At 31.9% G+C, this 14990-nt stretch overlaps 2 protein-coding genes across 2 annotated transcripts in view; one reads left to right on the top strand and one right to left on the bottom strand.

Annotated features, from left to right (window-relative positions):
• Positions 1–14990, bottom strand: part of LOC140452141 (lachesin-like) — a 374675-nt gene that overhangs the window by 194807 nt on the left and 164878 nt on the right. The window lies entirely within an intron of this gene.
• Positions 11227–12289, top strand: LOC140452208 (uncharacterized). The gene is made up of 3 exons (XM_072546324.1): positions 11227–11444; positions 11724–11792; positions 11847–12289. Exons 1-3 carry the CDS (start codon positions 11366–11368, stop codon positions 12287–12289), a joined length of 591 nt encoding a protein of 196 aa, XP_072402425.1. The 5' UTR covers positions 11227–11365.

The raw sequence follows: 14990 nt of genomic DNA, 5'->3' as shown, positions 1-14990 counted from the left end.
GGTATGTTATTTGTATTTGTATATATACATCTGATGATTTTGCATATAAAAATATGTTACATTATCAACTGTTTATGCTATCTATAAAATAAAATTTTTTGAGTTATATATACCGTTCTTCTATAAATAAGGCGATATTAATTAGAACTTAATTTTGGCTTTGAAAGCCAAAAGTTCCAGTGAAGGACGGAAAATTTTATTTCTATCAATTTAGTGTTGCTTCAATTTGCTTTTTAAATTTACTTTTAAGTAAGACGTTAAATCTAAATGCCCCATTATCTTTTCCACTGATGCGACTGTACTGGTTGGTTACTGCGGACCTAGCTAGACTGTCTCCATTTTCTACTCTACTGCCAAATTGTTTTAGTATATCTATATACGGTATAAAATTAACTTAATCTGCTGGAATATTGGATGAGAGGGAAAAACCTGAAAAACTTTCACTAAGCTGTCTGATGTCAGACAGCTTAGTGAATATAATATTATGAGAAGTTTGGAAAGTTTTTTTTCTACAATAAAGCTTAGGAACTTCATTATGGCAAATACTTCTGCTATAAAAATACTTTTTCATTAGGGTTAGATTTTATATCCGAGATATACGATAAACTGAAGTATTTTCTTCTTAGGTTTAAGAGTAGGTCTCCAGCTTTACAGAGTAGATTATCCACAGGACTGGTGCAATATGCTCCAAGAGCAAGTCTAACGGCTGAACTCTGTAGAGTAGGTATCAAAAGTTTTGAGCAATGTTTGTTTTGCTGAGTTGCACACAACATATCCGTATTCCAGTTTTGATCTAATTAAAACTCTATATAAATTTATTAGACTTGGAAAATCTGCTCCCTAATTTTTAGGTAATACAGATTTCATAAGATTTGGTCTAGCTTGGCACGATAGTCTTAGTAACTGAATGTGTCTTGTCCAGCTTAATTTTGAGTCCAGTTGCATCCCTAGGAAATTTATTTCGTTTGTATATTCTATAGGAGAATTGTATAAAAATAGGTTTGGGAAATGTTGTAGCTTTGATTTTCGTAAAAAATGTATAGCTTTTGTTTATGCGGTGAAAAACTAGAGTACAATATTGTTAGACCACGATTCTATCGGCTTAAAAGCTGCAGCAATATGATTATGAGCAGATAATTCTCTGTCTTGATACAATTACCAGCTCATCAGCGTACAAAAGAGTTTTAATTGTGGCATTGCAATGCGACACGACATTGTTAATAGCAATTAGATTCGAGTCCTGCGGAATTCCATTTTCCTGGAATTTAGATTCAGACAAATGGTCATTGATTCGAAGTTGGAAATATCGTTGCCATAGAAAGTTTTCAATAGAAGAAAATCGAAAAGCCTTTTTTACATCAAAGAATATGGCTAAATATTCTTGATTGCATATGAATGCTTCATGAATTTCGGATTCCAATAATATTAATTTATCTAATGTTGATCTATTTTTCCTAAATCCACTTTGTACGGGCATAAAAGATGTTTATGTTTAATATACCACATAAGTCGATGGGCAATCAACCTTTTCTAGCAACTTGCACATTGCATTCCTGAGAGAGATTGGTCTATAGAATTCTGCTTCAAATTTAGGTTTACCAGGTTTGTGTATTGGAACTATAAGTTATGTGCCATATTTGTAGGAATACCTTATTTATCCATATAAAAGTACAAAGTTGCAATAGTAGTTCTTCCCCTGCACAGGTATATTATCTGGTACTGGATTAGTATTTCTAATGGAGTTAAGTAGTTAATTAAAGTTTATAGGATTATTTATTGGTGGAGTGTCGTTGATTAATTTTATTACTTTTTCTTCAAATCTTTTCTTATTTAAAAATTCTATTGAATACCTCTGATCACTTGAAGCAGTACAATATTGATTTGCCATTATTTCATATACATATATTGCGTTGGAACGTAAATGTCTGGTTGTCTTTTATTAAGTACTCTATAGAGTGATGTGACTTTTTTCAGATGTACTTATAATCATGTTCCAGATTTGACCAATTGGAGTAGATCTATTGATTTCCGAAACAAACTTTTGCCATGATTTTTGCTTAATAATAAATCTACATTTAGCCCGTATTCTTTTCAATTCCAAATGATTTTCAGTAGTTTTATATCCTACATATATATTAAAAGCCGATTTAGATTCTCTTATTGCCTGTTTGCACGCATCGTTCCACCACGGTACAGGAGAACGTTTTGGATGAAAAGCTCTTTTTCCAATGGGTTTATTTGCTACATCAATGATAACTTTATTGAAAAAGTATGTTATCTCATTAATATATTGCTCTAAGTCTAACATTTCTCTAAGATCCACAGCCGATGAAGAAATCAATATTAAAAACAGTGTCCAGTTGGATTTATTTAAGGACCATTTGGTGATGTGTGTATTGTGCTTATTGTACAATAGATTGTTAACTAAGATGGTTGCAAGGTTAGTTCATAAATTGTCAAATCAATTGCTGAAAACTCTTCTGTTGCTGCATTATATCGGTTATTCCTGCCTTCATTAAGTAGATTTAAATTGAGATTATTAAGGATAGTTTCTATTTTTCTTCCCACTTGTGTGATTTTTTTGAGCCTCATAATGAATTGTGATCATTAAAATCTCTCAGTATGATTCGAGGTGTATGAATCTGACTTAGAAGATTGGAAATGTCTGCTATACTTGGATCAGAATTAGGAACGATGTAAAGAATGCAGATGTGAACTTTTAGTAGACCTACTAAGGACATCGCTACAGCTTCTATATTTATTATCAGAGAAATACTGCAATATTCATAGGAATTCTCGGTAAAAATTGATACTCCACCATTGGCATGTTCTTGATTTTGCTTAATTTTTGCATTAATACACGCCTAACATTTATTGTACGTTTTGTGGGTTATTACAAGCGACTCGTGTGTTAAAAACCTATGATACTTATTGTCAGTAAATTTACACGATTACCTGTTCTGGGACGTAACTCGAAATAAGCGAAGATTTTCATCGGAGTAATAATGTTAATTATATCTGTCAATAAACTCATTGCAATAAAATTTTTCTGTCGCCCACATACAAAATTCATTTTTCTTTGAAAATCATTTTCATTTAATTCCTGGCGCACCTGCATTTTAAACTGATGAAATTTTTCAGAACCTTATTAAAATATCTTGTGAAGGAGGGTAAATTATCTACCCAAAGAGATTTAATTTCCACAGCCTATTATCGTTAGAATTTTTACCACAAAATTTTTATATTTTAGCAGATGTATTATTGAATGCATTTCATGCACAGCTTGTGTTACAAAAGTCCATCACTCAGCCTGTTCTCACAGCAAATGACCTCTTTTTACTTATTTCTGTCCGTCAAAAATAAATTGCGAGCTCATTGTTTTGTGATGTCTGTAGAAGTAGCCCTCGCGGTTGGAATGTATGTTTTAGCTTTGCGTTATTCGTAGGAGAAAAAAGCTTTAAAATTTATTGAAATGTATGAAATGTCTAATGAAGGAAATATTGGAGAGGATTTTGAAAAAATCTATTTTCTATGATAAATATTTCACTAGAACTACTACTTGTATTAAATATTGTAATAATGGCTGATGAAAATACTGCAAATGATGGAAAATAACAAAACAATGCGATTAAATTATCAAAAATAAAGTTTATAAACCAAAAGAAGAAGAAAGACCATAGTCAGTCTCAAGGCTCAATTGGGTTACCATCCACGTCTAGCGTACTTTACTTACTTTTTTAATTTAACTCAGTCTGAGAGACTTGCACACCCCCCAAGAATAACATTACGCTGATACAATTCATTGGAGCGGGGATGATTATCAGACCTATAGAGGCTCTCTTATCAGCAAAGTGCTTGTCGTGTGGGAATTCTGGGTACAAAGCTTCCCACACGAAATTCTACCCCGAATAATGAAGGCCAGATTAAGGCGCTCCAGTCCCGCTATGATGGCTCGTAAAAACCTGTTAACTTAACGGTCGAACTTATCTTTTTGTAATTTTGAGGAGGTCATTGAATACTTTCATGTGCTTTACATAGTGCAGAGGATAGCATGACCCTCTACATTGAGTAGCCTCATTCTAATATTAATTGGGAAAAGGAGCATGTCGACTTGGGAAAGGATCACTACAGGAACAATACGACCAATTTGACCAAACAATCAGAAATACGCATTTTAACTTCCATCGATATACCTATTTTGTTTTTTTGTTTTCCTATTTGCGAGACATGCCATTACATTTTACCTTTATTATTCACTCCCATTAACCTTTTCTATTTGTTTTAAATGTTTTAACATTTGGTATTCGTTACCTCAAGTAGCTGTAGCTTCCTCCGGGGTTATTGATAGTTGTTGCTCCTGTAGTGATAATTTATAACTTAATTTGTATAATATATATATATATATATATATATATATATATATATATATATATATATATTTGTATAACTTGCAATATATAATATAATTATTGTTTTTATAAAAATATTGCTTTTAATTACCGTACAACGGGGTGACTTTGTTTATTTTTTTTATATTTTCTTACGTAACTTTTGAATGGGTGATCCCAAAAATGTGGAAAAATGTCCATTGGGATGCATCTTATGTTTATGTAATTTATACTGTTAGTATATATATCTTTAAATTGAGGATTTTCTCAAAAAAAATAAGTAATGGTATATCAAAATCACCCATTGATGTGGGGTCACTTTGATACCCTATTTTAAAATAGCTTGGACGATGCATAAAAGCTGTAATGGTGTCAATGTCAATCCATTTTTAAATCGATCAAGCCAATTTTTAGATATTTCAATTTTAATTTTTGGGGTGACTTTGACAGCTGCTATAGGCACAATAATTAGTATATAATAAATAATTTTACAGGTAGCTAATACTTTATTCAGGTAAAAAACATTTTAGCAAATTAGTAAAACAGTATAAAATAGTAAAAAAAGCCAAAAGAATGTATTTTGAACGGAAACAAAATCAAAGTTATTTTTGTAGTTGCTGTTTCATTTGTTTCAACCGATGGGGTCTTCAGAATTGCTAAGGTATCATCGAAAGGAGCGTTAAAAACGTCGGTCTCCACAACTTTAAAATGTTTATGGGTCTTATCCAGTGATTTAAGTCCAATGAGTTCGTATTCGTCAAAAGGTAATTTCTCTTGTATCCTTCCGGCATATACGTAATTTTTACATTTTTGTTTACCTGACATAATTTTTACTAGCACGTAAGTTCCAACATTCAATTCAGCAAGGGAGGGTTTTGTATTCATCTCATCTTCATATGATTGGTCCTCCACAGAATCTTCATTTTCAATTTTATTTTCGCTTTCACTATTATAGCTGTTTAACTCGCTATCGGAGGAGCTGTCATCTGCCGTTATATGTCGACTTACACTTTTACCAGGTTGGATATGAAGTTTCTTTTTACTTTGCCGTTTAGTAACTTCTATCTCGGACTTCTTATTCATCAGATAGTCTGTGAGGCTGTCGTTAATCAGAGGTTCTACATAATCAACATCATGGTTGATTGGTGTAATCTTACTCAAGACTTTATTTGGATCGAAAGGGACCATGCCACAAGCCTCGAACCCATTCTTCAAAACTCTCTTAATTGCACTTTTTTCACAATCTCCACATTTGTACTCAGTTTTTGCAATTGTCTAATCCATTAATTCCAAGCATTTTTTTAATAACGACGGAAATTGATCTTTAGGTACACCAGTAATTTTTGGGTGTCGCAATTTAAATTCCGTCAAAACTTTTCGCCAAGAGACTTTCATGGGTTTAAAAAAAGACACATCCAAAGGCTGGCATATGTGTGTTGAATTACTGGGAAGGCACGCAAATTCAATATTGTGCAATTCACACAATTCTAAAACATGATCTGAAAAGTGAGACGCCAAGTTGTCGCCGATCATAACTTTTTTACCTTCCAGCCGTCTTGCGTGGGGTAATAATATGGTCTCAAACCAGTCTGTAAAACAAGTTACCTCCATCCACCCATTTTTTGTTCGGTTATATCTAACTCCTCTTGCGCAACATCCACTACTACAACAAGGAGAGCCCTGTGGACCTCCTAATGTCCATGCATCCCACATATGTTCGCTGCGATATATTATATAAGGAGGGAGTAGTGTACCATCAGCAGCACCGCACATCATTATTGATGTGGCGGCTTTACTATGATTAGTGATTTGTTCTGGATATTTGGTCCCTCTTCTATAAAGCAATCTTCTTTTCCCCGGATCATCACTAACGTTGGTTTCATCATAATTGAAAACGTGTGATGGAGGGCAATTTGAGAGAGTTGTTCTTAAATTATTGAAATATGATTCTATCGTTTCTTTTGTGACACCTGTCCGAGCTCTAGTAATGTTAGACGCAAGTCGTTCAGAGATTTGCTGACTATGTCTCTCTAAAAAAAGTTTTACCCAGTCGTTACCAGGACTTACCCCGTTTTTAAATTTAGAGATAATTCTTCCAGTTCTTTCTAAATAACTCTTAGTGAAGAGTTGTACATCTAGCGTCGATAATGGAAATCCCCAATCTGCACATTTGACAATGCAGGACACGATTGATTTTTCCTCCAGCTCCGTCAACGCAGTTTGGCCCCCTGGCTTCTTCACATGCTTCCCTTTGTATTTATTATATAAAGTACCATACGGAATTTTAAATCTTTCTGAAGCGGCTTTAACAGACAAGTTTCCGTTTACTATTTGAAGCAGAGCATGTTCAAGAGTTTCGTCAGAGAAGTTCTTGTAGCTTCTTGATCCCAACTTTCGTTTATAAACTCGCGGCATTTTTTCTTTTCATGCAGATAATGACTAAATCCTTCCGAAATCATTCAATTTCATGGAGTAGTTACGGAAATAAGTTAGGTTAAATATTTTAAAATAGTGACAACTAGACCTACATTAAGGCAACATACACAAAATTACCTGCAATTCTATTGTAAGAGCTGTATGTTTAAATTTAGTAACACAATATAAAATCTTCAAATTCAAACAAAATCTTCAATGGTGAATTTACAACCGTATACTTTTGATATTGGCCACAAACACCTTCTGCTATAGTGAGTCTGCTACGTGCACTGAAATCAAGTTCAGACAACCACCATAACGGACGAAACATTTGGGTTGTATACTCTCTTGAAACAAAATATTCATGTTTTATCAAAGTCACCTTATAGAACCAAAGTCACCCCATTCTACGGTATATTGCTTTCTAAATATGCCATACGATAAATAAAAAATAAATTCTGCGCTACTGACAAGTAAATTATACGACTTAAGAGATCGCGTGAATGACTCATTTCATTATTTGTTTGCTGACTAAAATTGGGCCGAAACGCTGCGTCAGGGTATTGTTGTTTGCATTCTACTTTTTGTATTTATGTTGATATATTTTCATAATCTTCATCAAATCTCTCTTAAATTTTTCACTTTCACCCACTGTCGAAAATTACTTTACTATTTTACAGAATAGTGAAGAATATTCTCCTAGTCAAAAAAATATGAATTACAAGCAGTAAAACATTTAGGCACGTCTTATATGTGCATCATAAAAACCAGCTATTTTCCCCTTAATAAACTACTGAATTTGACACAACGAATGGTGGAGAGATAGTAGTAGGTCATGAAATTCAATGTGTGTTAACGCGTGTAATCTTTGTTTGAAATTGTTAAATGGCGCAGCTCATTGAACAGATGAGATGTAATGAACGTTCTTACACTGTCCTGAGTAGTGTGTAGAGCAAACACATTTAGTAGATGATTTATCTTGTTAAGCTCAAGAGAAAAACTAAAAAGATTATATTATAATTGTAATAATTTACGGTACAATTTTTAATTTCTGATTTGCTTATTTCTGACTGTAGCTCTAAGTTGACATTTTTTATTTTAGCCTTAAGTTGGTTTTTAATTTCTTCTGATGGTTCCTTTTTTGTTTTATATAATTCTGAGTAGAAATGGTGGATTATATTTATGATGTCATCTTTAATGTTTGTTTCTACTCCGTTTACATCTTTTATTTCGTTTATTTCACACTTACCTAATTTAGGTCTTAAGCATTTCACATTTTTGGTGATCTGTATTACTTCTTCTATTTTTATTTCTTGTTCTTTTCTCTTATTTTCTTTTATCATTCTGCTTATTTTATTGATTCCTACATATTTATAGATTTCCTTTTGCCTTTTTCGTTTAGCTTCCTTCTTTTATCCAGCAAATCAGAAATAAAGAAGGCATTGAAAGAAATGAAAAACAACAAATCGCCTGGAAAAGATGGAATATCTGCAGAGATGCTGAAATATGGTGGAAAAGTGGTAATTAATACTCTACAGTCCCTTTTTAACGAGATTATGAAAGAAAAAAGAATCCCAAACAACTGGAAGGAATTCGTAACCATTACCCTACACAAGAAAGAGGATAAAGCAGATATAAAAAACTACCGTCCTATAACACTCCTCAATGCAATGTATAAACTCCTAACAAAAATTTTAACCAATAGATTGACAACAAAATTCGACGGATACCAGTCGAAAGAACAAGCTGGTTTTAGAAAGGTGACCATTTACTAACTATGAAAATTCTTATAGAACGAGCAAATTAATACCACATTCCTCTATATATAGCGTTCATAGACTTCGAAAAGGTTTTCGACAGTGTCGAACACAGATATACGGAACTAATAGCCAATATATATAAGGAAGCCAAAACAACAATTAAAGTATATGAAGGAACAAAATCAATACAAATAAATAGAGGAGTGAGACAGGGTGACAAAATATCATCGAAACTTTTTAATCAGGCTCTGGAAGATATTTTTAAAAGATTAGAATGGGAAGAAAAAGGTATAAAAATTTTTGGACAACGCTTGAACCATCTAAGGTACGCTGATGACATCGCATTGATAACCGATAAAAAAGAAGAATTATTTGAAATGATGAAAGAACTGGTAGAAGCTGGAAAGATAGGCCTTAATATGAATTACAGCAAGACCAAAATCATAACAAATACAGATGGAGTACAGTATTATATATATATATATATATATATATATATATATATATATATATATATATATATATATATATATATATATATATATATATATATATATATATATATATATATATATATATATATCTGGGTCAAACTAGAAAACTTAACAAAGAAAACCAAACAGCACAGATAAAAGACGAGCTAGACTGGCATGGGCGGCATTTGGCAAACAAAGATATCCACAACATCTTAAGACTAAAGTATACAATCAATGCGTACTCCCTGTTCTCACTTATGGTTCCCAAACGTGGATATTTACAAAAGCAAACATAAACAAAATCATAAAAATGCAAAGAGCACTGGAAAGACAAATGTTGCACATAAGACTAATGGATAAAAAGAGAAACGAGTGGATAAGAGAGAAAACAAAAGTGAGGGATGTTAGACAAGAAGTTGCAAAATTGAAATGGAGATTTGGATATAAGACAAAAAGACGACCGATAGAACAAAATTCTTATAAATTGGAGACCGTGGGAATATAAACGAAGCAGAGGAAGGCCCCAAATGAGATGGTCAGATATCAAGAAGCAAGTGGGCTCTAGGTGGATGACTGTAGCGACAGACAGAGAAGAATGGAAAAGCATTGGGGAGGCTTATGTTCAAAGATGGACCGAAGAATACTAATTAGATAGATAGACAATTTTTAATAATTTTTGATTTTAAATAATGGTGTGATTTTATAAAAACATGTTATATGATTCTATTAAACAATACTCCAAAAACAAATGATCCAACAAATGATTATTTTCGTTTATGTCTTATGTCGATTAAATAGATTAGAATGGTAGTTGGAAATTAATAAATTTATTCAGAATCTCGATAATAAAACGTATTGAATAAATTGATAAAGAGTTAAACCTAAAACTTTTAAACAAAAAAAAAACTAAAAATTAAACGAATACTATTGAAATGAAATTTATTTAACTGCTCTGTCTTTATTTAATTTATAATGTCTTCATTAATTTATTATATTGTTCTTATTCTAGTTTATTAAAAAGCACGATAATTTATATAAGTTTATTAACCACTAATTAATACATAATTTATTTTAGGCGAACGTAACAATTAAAATCGCGGCCGCGGGTCTTCAGAATTAACTGTTCCTCCATATAAAAATGTTTTATTTATATACATAAATCGCCGTTATCTCGAAAAGTCTAAAACCTTCTTGAGTAGACTGGACGGCGAAAACGGTAAGGGCAAACTGGATTTCCCATCGACTCGCCTCGAACTTTGTTTTGTTTTTATAACATCGTGTGTCAGGTAGACATGACCTAGAAAATACTCGAATGAATAGCATATCAGTAATAAACATATTTACCGTTTTTGGGTCAGAATTTATCGTAACACTATACTATCAGTAGCAGAAGAATAGCCCCAGAATAAAATATATAAAGCTTAGAAAAGAATCAAAGAGTTTAATAAGGAAGAGGCAACAGCTTATATAAAACAATAGAATAGAAATGCAGGCAATCAATAAAATAATTAAGAAAAAGTGCAGAGAAGAAAAAAAAACAAGTTAAATAAAATGCTACAAAAAAAAACAAAGGACAACAAAACAATGTTTCAAAAATTATAAATATATTTTGTAACCTATAAATATCTCGAATCTTAAAAATTTTCATCAAACTTATTTTCTTTTACATACACAATTTTCCGGAGGGAAAACTACTCGATGTCAAATTTTATTCGGCATTTGAGATAACTTATAATTCTCAGCAGGTGGAGGTGCACAGATAATTTGATACATTGGTGAATCTGATCTACGATGAGGTTGATATATGCATTTGTCATGTCACGTGAAATAAATTTTGCAATGGAAAAATCGAGTCGAATGTAGCATTCGAGATTAGATCACTCGACATACAGTGTCATTCTTAATCAATATGTATGTATGTATATATATATATATATATATATATATATATATCGTGGGTATACTGCAAAAACTGACCAAGTCAATTTTTATCGATTTTTCGTTTATCAATCCAAGTCACTCGAAAGACGTAACCGAATACCTGGAAAAGTGCCCAAGTCAAAATATAAAGGCACGATGCCGCAACACACATAACATCCAAATGTCTATGTCTCGGTATGCGTATCAATAGACTGGAAGAAATGATCATGTTGACTTGGTCACTTTTGCATTAAATGTGATTCACATTTCATATCAACATTGAACTGCGACAATTGGCTATTACGACTTGGTCACTTTTTGATGTTTTAGTTTTACCTACACGTTGTATGTTTATCAGTTGAATTATCACGTGTTGGAAAAGGAAATATTAAGTTTATCTTTCATTATGACGTCCAGGGGAAAGTTTTTAGTACAAATGTGTTTAGATGAAGGCGAAGCTAGTACTTCACATGAAAATAACGCAGGTGAGTGTTGTAATTTCGTAATATTTATTGAAAATAATTTTGAGGTTATGATGAGGACAACAAATTATAAAAGTATCTATTACTTAGCTCTTAGCAGATAAACGTTTTCCTTAAAAAATAATATTTATCGCCCCACTTCCTAACCATCAACAGTAAATGCCGCTGATACAAAGTTAATATTCTATGTAGATTTTTGTTGTTGATCATTTTGCTGTTTTAAAATATAAAACATAATAATGAGATCAAATTAGGGTGACTAATAATAAGTAACGGTTTCAGAACTATGGTCTTCTAAATCAACATCACAACACATTCCTATTTTGTCAGCTGGAACCAGCACTACGGAAGGTAAATATACATTTTAAAACTGATCTTTTTATCCTAAACTAATATTTTAATTAGGTTCATTCAATACTACTCTAATGCAAGGATGTTCAACTACCACGTCTGATAATGAAAAAGAGAATACCAAACATTGTGAAGAACATAATAGCTCTATTGAGGTGAGTAATATACCTGTGTCACCTACGTTTGAGAAAATGGTCGTTGATAGTGGTTCAGATTTTTCTACCGGCAGTAGTGATAACTATATTCCGAGTGATGATGATGGTTTATCAAATGTTGAATCAACTGATAGTGATGTACCCTTATCAAAACAAGAATGTCGTTGGAGAAGAGCTAACCCTTCCCGATGGAAAAGAAATATTAAAAAGAAAAATAGAATGTCAAGTTTGCCTTACAAATCAAAAGGAACAGTCATTGCAGCAAAAAAACCAAAATTGATTAATTGCAACTCTTGTAAATTCAAATGCTCTCTTAGTTTTAATGATGATTTCAGAAACTAGTTATGCTCGGAATTTTGGAGATTAGACTATAATCGTCAAAAAGATTATATTCTCTGTTGTGTTGCGAGCAAAGAACCTACATGTAGAAGAGTTCGTTCTGGAACAGGTGCTCTCAAAACTGCAAGTAGGTACTATCATTTCCTAAACCAGGGTAAAAAAATTCGAGTTTGCAAGAATTTCTTTCTACGCACTTTGTGTATAAGCCACGGGCCAGTGGATAAGGCATTTTCTGGAGCAAATGATATAGGAATATTTGCAGCTAACGACAAACGTGGCAAAAAGGAACCGGCTAATAAAACCAAACCTGATATTATAGCGTCAATCAAAGCGCATGTACAAAGTTTTCCAACCATGGCATCTCACTACTGTAGATCATCAACTAAACGAGAATATTTAGATTCTAATTTATCTATCGCAAAAATGTACGAACTATATGTGGAAGATTGCAAGAAAACGGAAAAGGAATACGCATCTCAAATAACTTACCGTCGCATTTTTGGTACCAACTTTAATTTGTCCTTTTTTAAGCCTAAAAAGGATCAGTGCCTAACATGCACGAACTACTTGAAGACAAAAGCTGCAGATTTAGAAGAAAAATATCAGAATCACATTAAAAGACGAGACGAAGCAAATTTAGCAAAAAATCAGACAAAGAGCGCGCAATGACTGATAATAGTTTTTTAAGTGTCACGTTTGATTTACAAAGCGTTCTGCAAATACCTTCTTCAGATGTCTCACCAATGTATTACAGTAGAAAGCTGTGCGCGTACAATCTCACAATTTACGAAGCAGCTAGTCAAAAAGCCCACTGCTACGCATGGACTGAAATTAATGGTCAAAGGGGCAGTTCAGAAATAGGTACATGCCTGCTTAAGTTTATAAAATCTTTGCCACAAAATATTATCGAAATAAGTTTGTTCTCTGATATCTGTAGCGGTCAAAACAGAAATCAGTTTATTGCAGCATTATTTCTATTTATCGTACAAAACAGCAATTTAAATATTGTACAGCATAATTTTTTGGAATCTGGGCATTCTTATATGGAAGTAGATTCCATGCACAGCGCCATAGAAAATGCTAAAAAGAATGTTCCAGTATACACTATGCATGATTGGTTAAACATTTTTAGACTGGCATGCTCCAAAAGAGGCCGAAACAAAAGAAGTGATCCATATAACGTACAGGAATTAAGGTATAATGATTTTCTTGACATAAAGACCCTAGCTGCTAATACTCTTAAAAATAGAACCATTGATGAAAACGGAAATCGTGTTAATTGGCTAAAAATTAAATGTATGCGATATGAAGCAGATAAACCGCAATATATACTATTTAAGTACAACTATAGTGATCCAGAATTTCTTATGTTCAATGTAGTTGGACGTACTAAACGAGTTATAAATCCTATAAAAGAAATTCAACTATTATACTCTAAAGAAATTCCTATTTCTAAACTTAAAAAGCAGGATCTTCTAAAATTATGTAAGACAGGAACAATTCCCTCTGAATTCCATGCTTGGTATCAGTCAATACCATCAGAGAGTGGAAAAAAAGATGTTGCTCCAGAGCCATCAGTATTGTCCGATTCGGATTTGGATTAGTTCTACTTGTCCGATTCGGAGTCAGATTAATTCTAGTATAGAAACTTTTACATTTTTGTTATCATTTTCCAATTTAAAAAATAAAGTAAATGTTTTTATTTGAAACTTCAGCCTTACACTGTAAATAAATAAAATTAGACATAGGTATTTTCTTTGTGTTTTATTATTGATCAATAATTATCATTTTGTGGCCATGATGTCAATATGAGAAAATTTCTACATCAAAAAGTGACCAAGTCAATTTTTTTTGCGAAAAACAAAAAGATTAATACAATCTTTAGAGATACTTAGAATCACTAACTTCAACCATTTAATACCTGGAAAGAAAAAATACATATCCTTTTAAATTGATTTAGAAATAAACTCAAATAAAATTACAAAATATTCAACATCAATTATCTCGAAAGCATCATATTTGACTTGGTCAGTTTTTGCAGTATGCCCACGATATATATATATATATATATATATATATATATATATATATATATATATATATATATATATATATATATATATATATATATATATATATATATATATATATATATTAGGCAATGATACTTACTCTCCATATTTGGAAAATATGTGGAATTTTACAGGGTAATTAATAAATACGTGGTATAGCAAACATACCATATTTTAAATGGGACACCCTATATATTTTTTCAAATTTGTATTTTTCTCATAATTCTTGTTCTTATAGTATTCGGTTTTGCATTACTATACAGAGTATTTAATAAGTTATGACCATTTTTAATTCGAAATCCCTATGAAATCAACACCATGTATATAAAAAAGTAATGCATAAACAATTATTTATTTTATATAATAAAGCAAACAATATATTGTAGTTTTTAAATTAAGTTTAATTGGAATCATTGACAAAAATTTGTATACAGGGTGAACTATAAAACAAAATTACGATTTTCTAAATTTTTTTAAATGAATTACCCTTGTAGCAGCATTATCAAGCGGAGAAACCATAGACAACAATATTTTACCGGTTTCAGATATAGATGTATATAATAAACATCGGCTCAAATTAAAATGGCAAGCCAATTATACGGAATCAGAAAGTCAGTCATCATTTAAATATT

Source organism: Diabrotica undecimpunctata, chromosome 10 (genome assembly GCF_040954645.1).
Source record: "Diabrotica undecimpunctata isolate CICGRU chromosome 10, icDiaUnde3, whole genome shotgun sequence".
NCBI lineage: Eukaryota > Metazoa > Arthropoda > Insecta > Coleoptera > Chrysomelidae > Diabrotica > Diabrotica undecimpunctata.
This window is presented reverse-complemented; position numbering and strand designations above follow the sequence as displayed.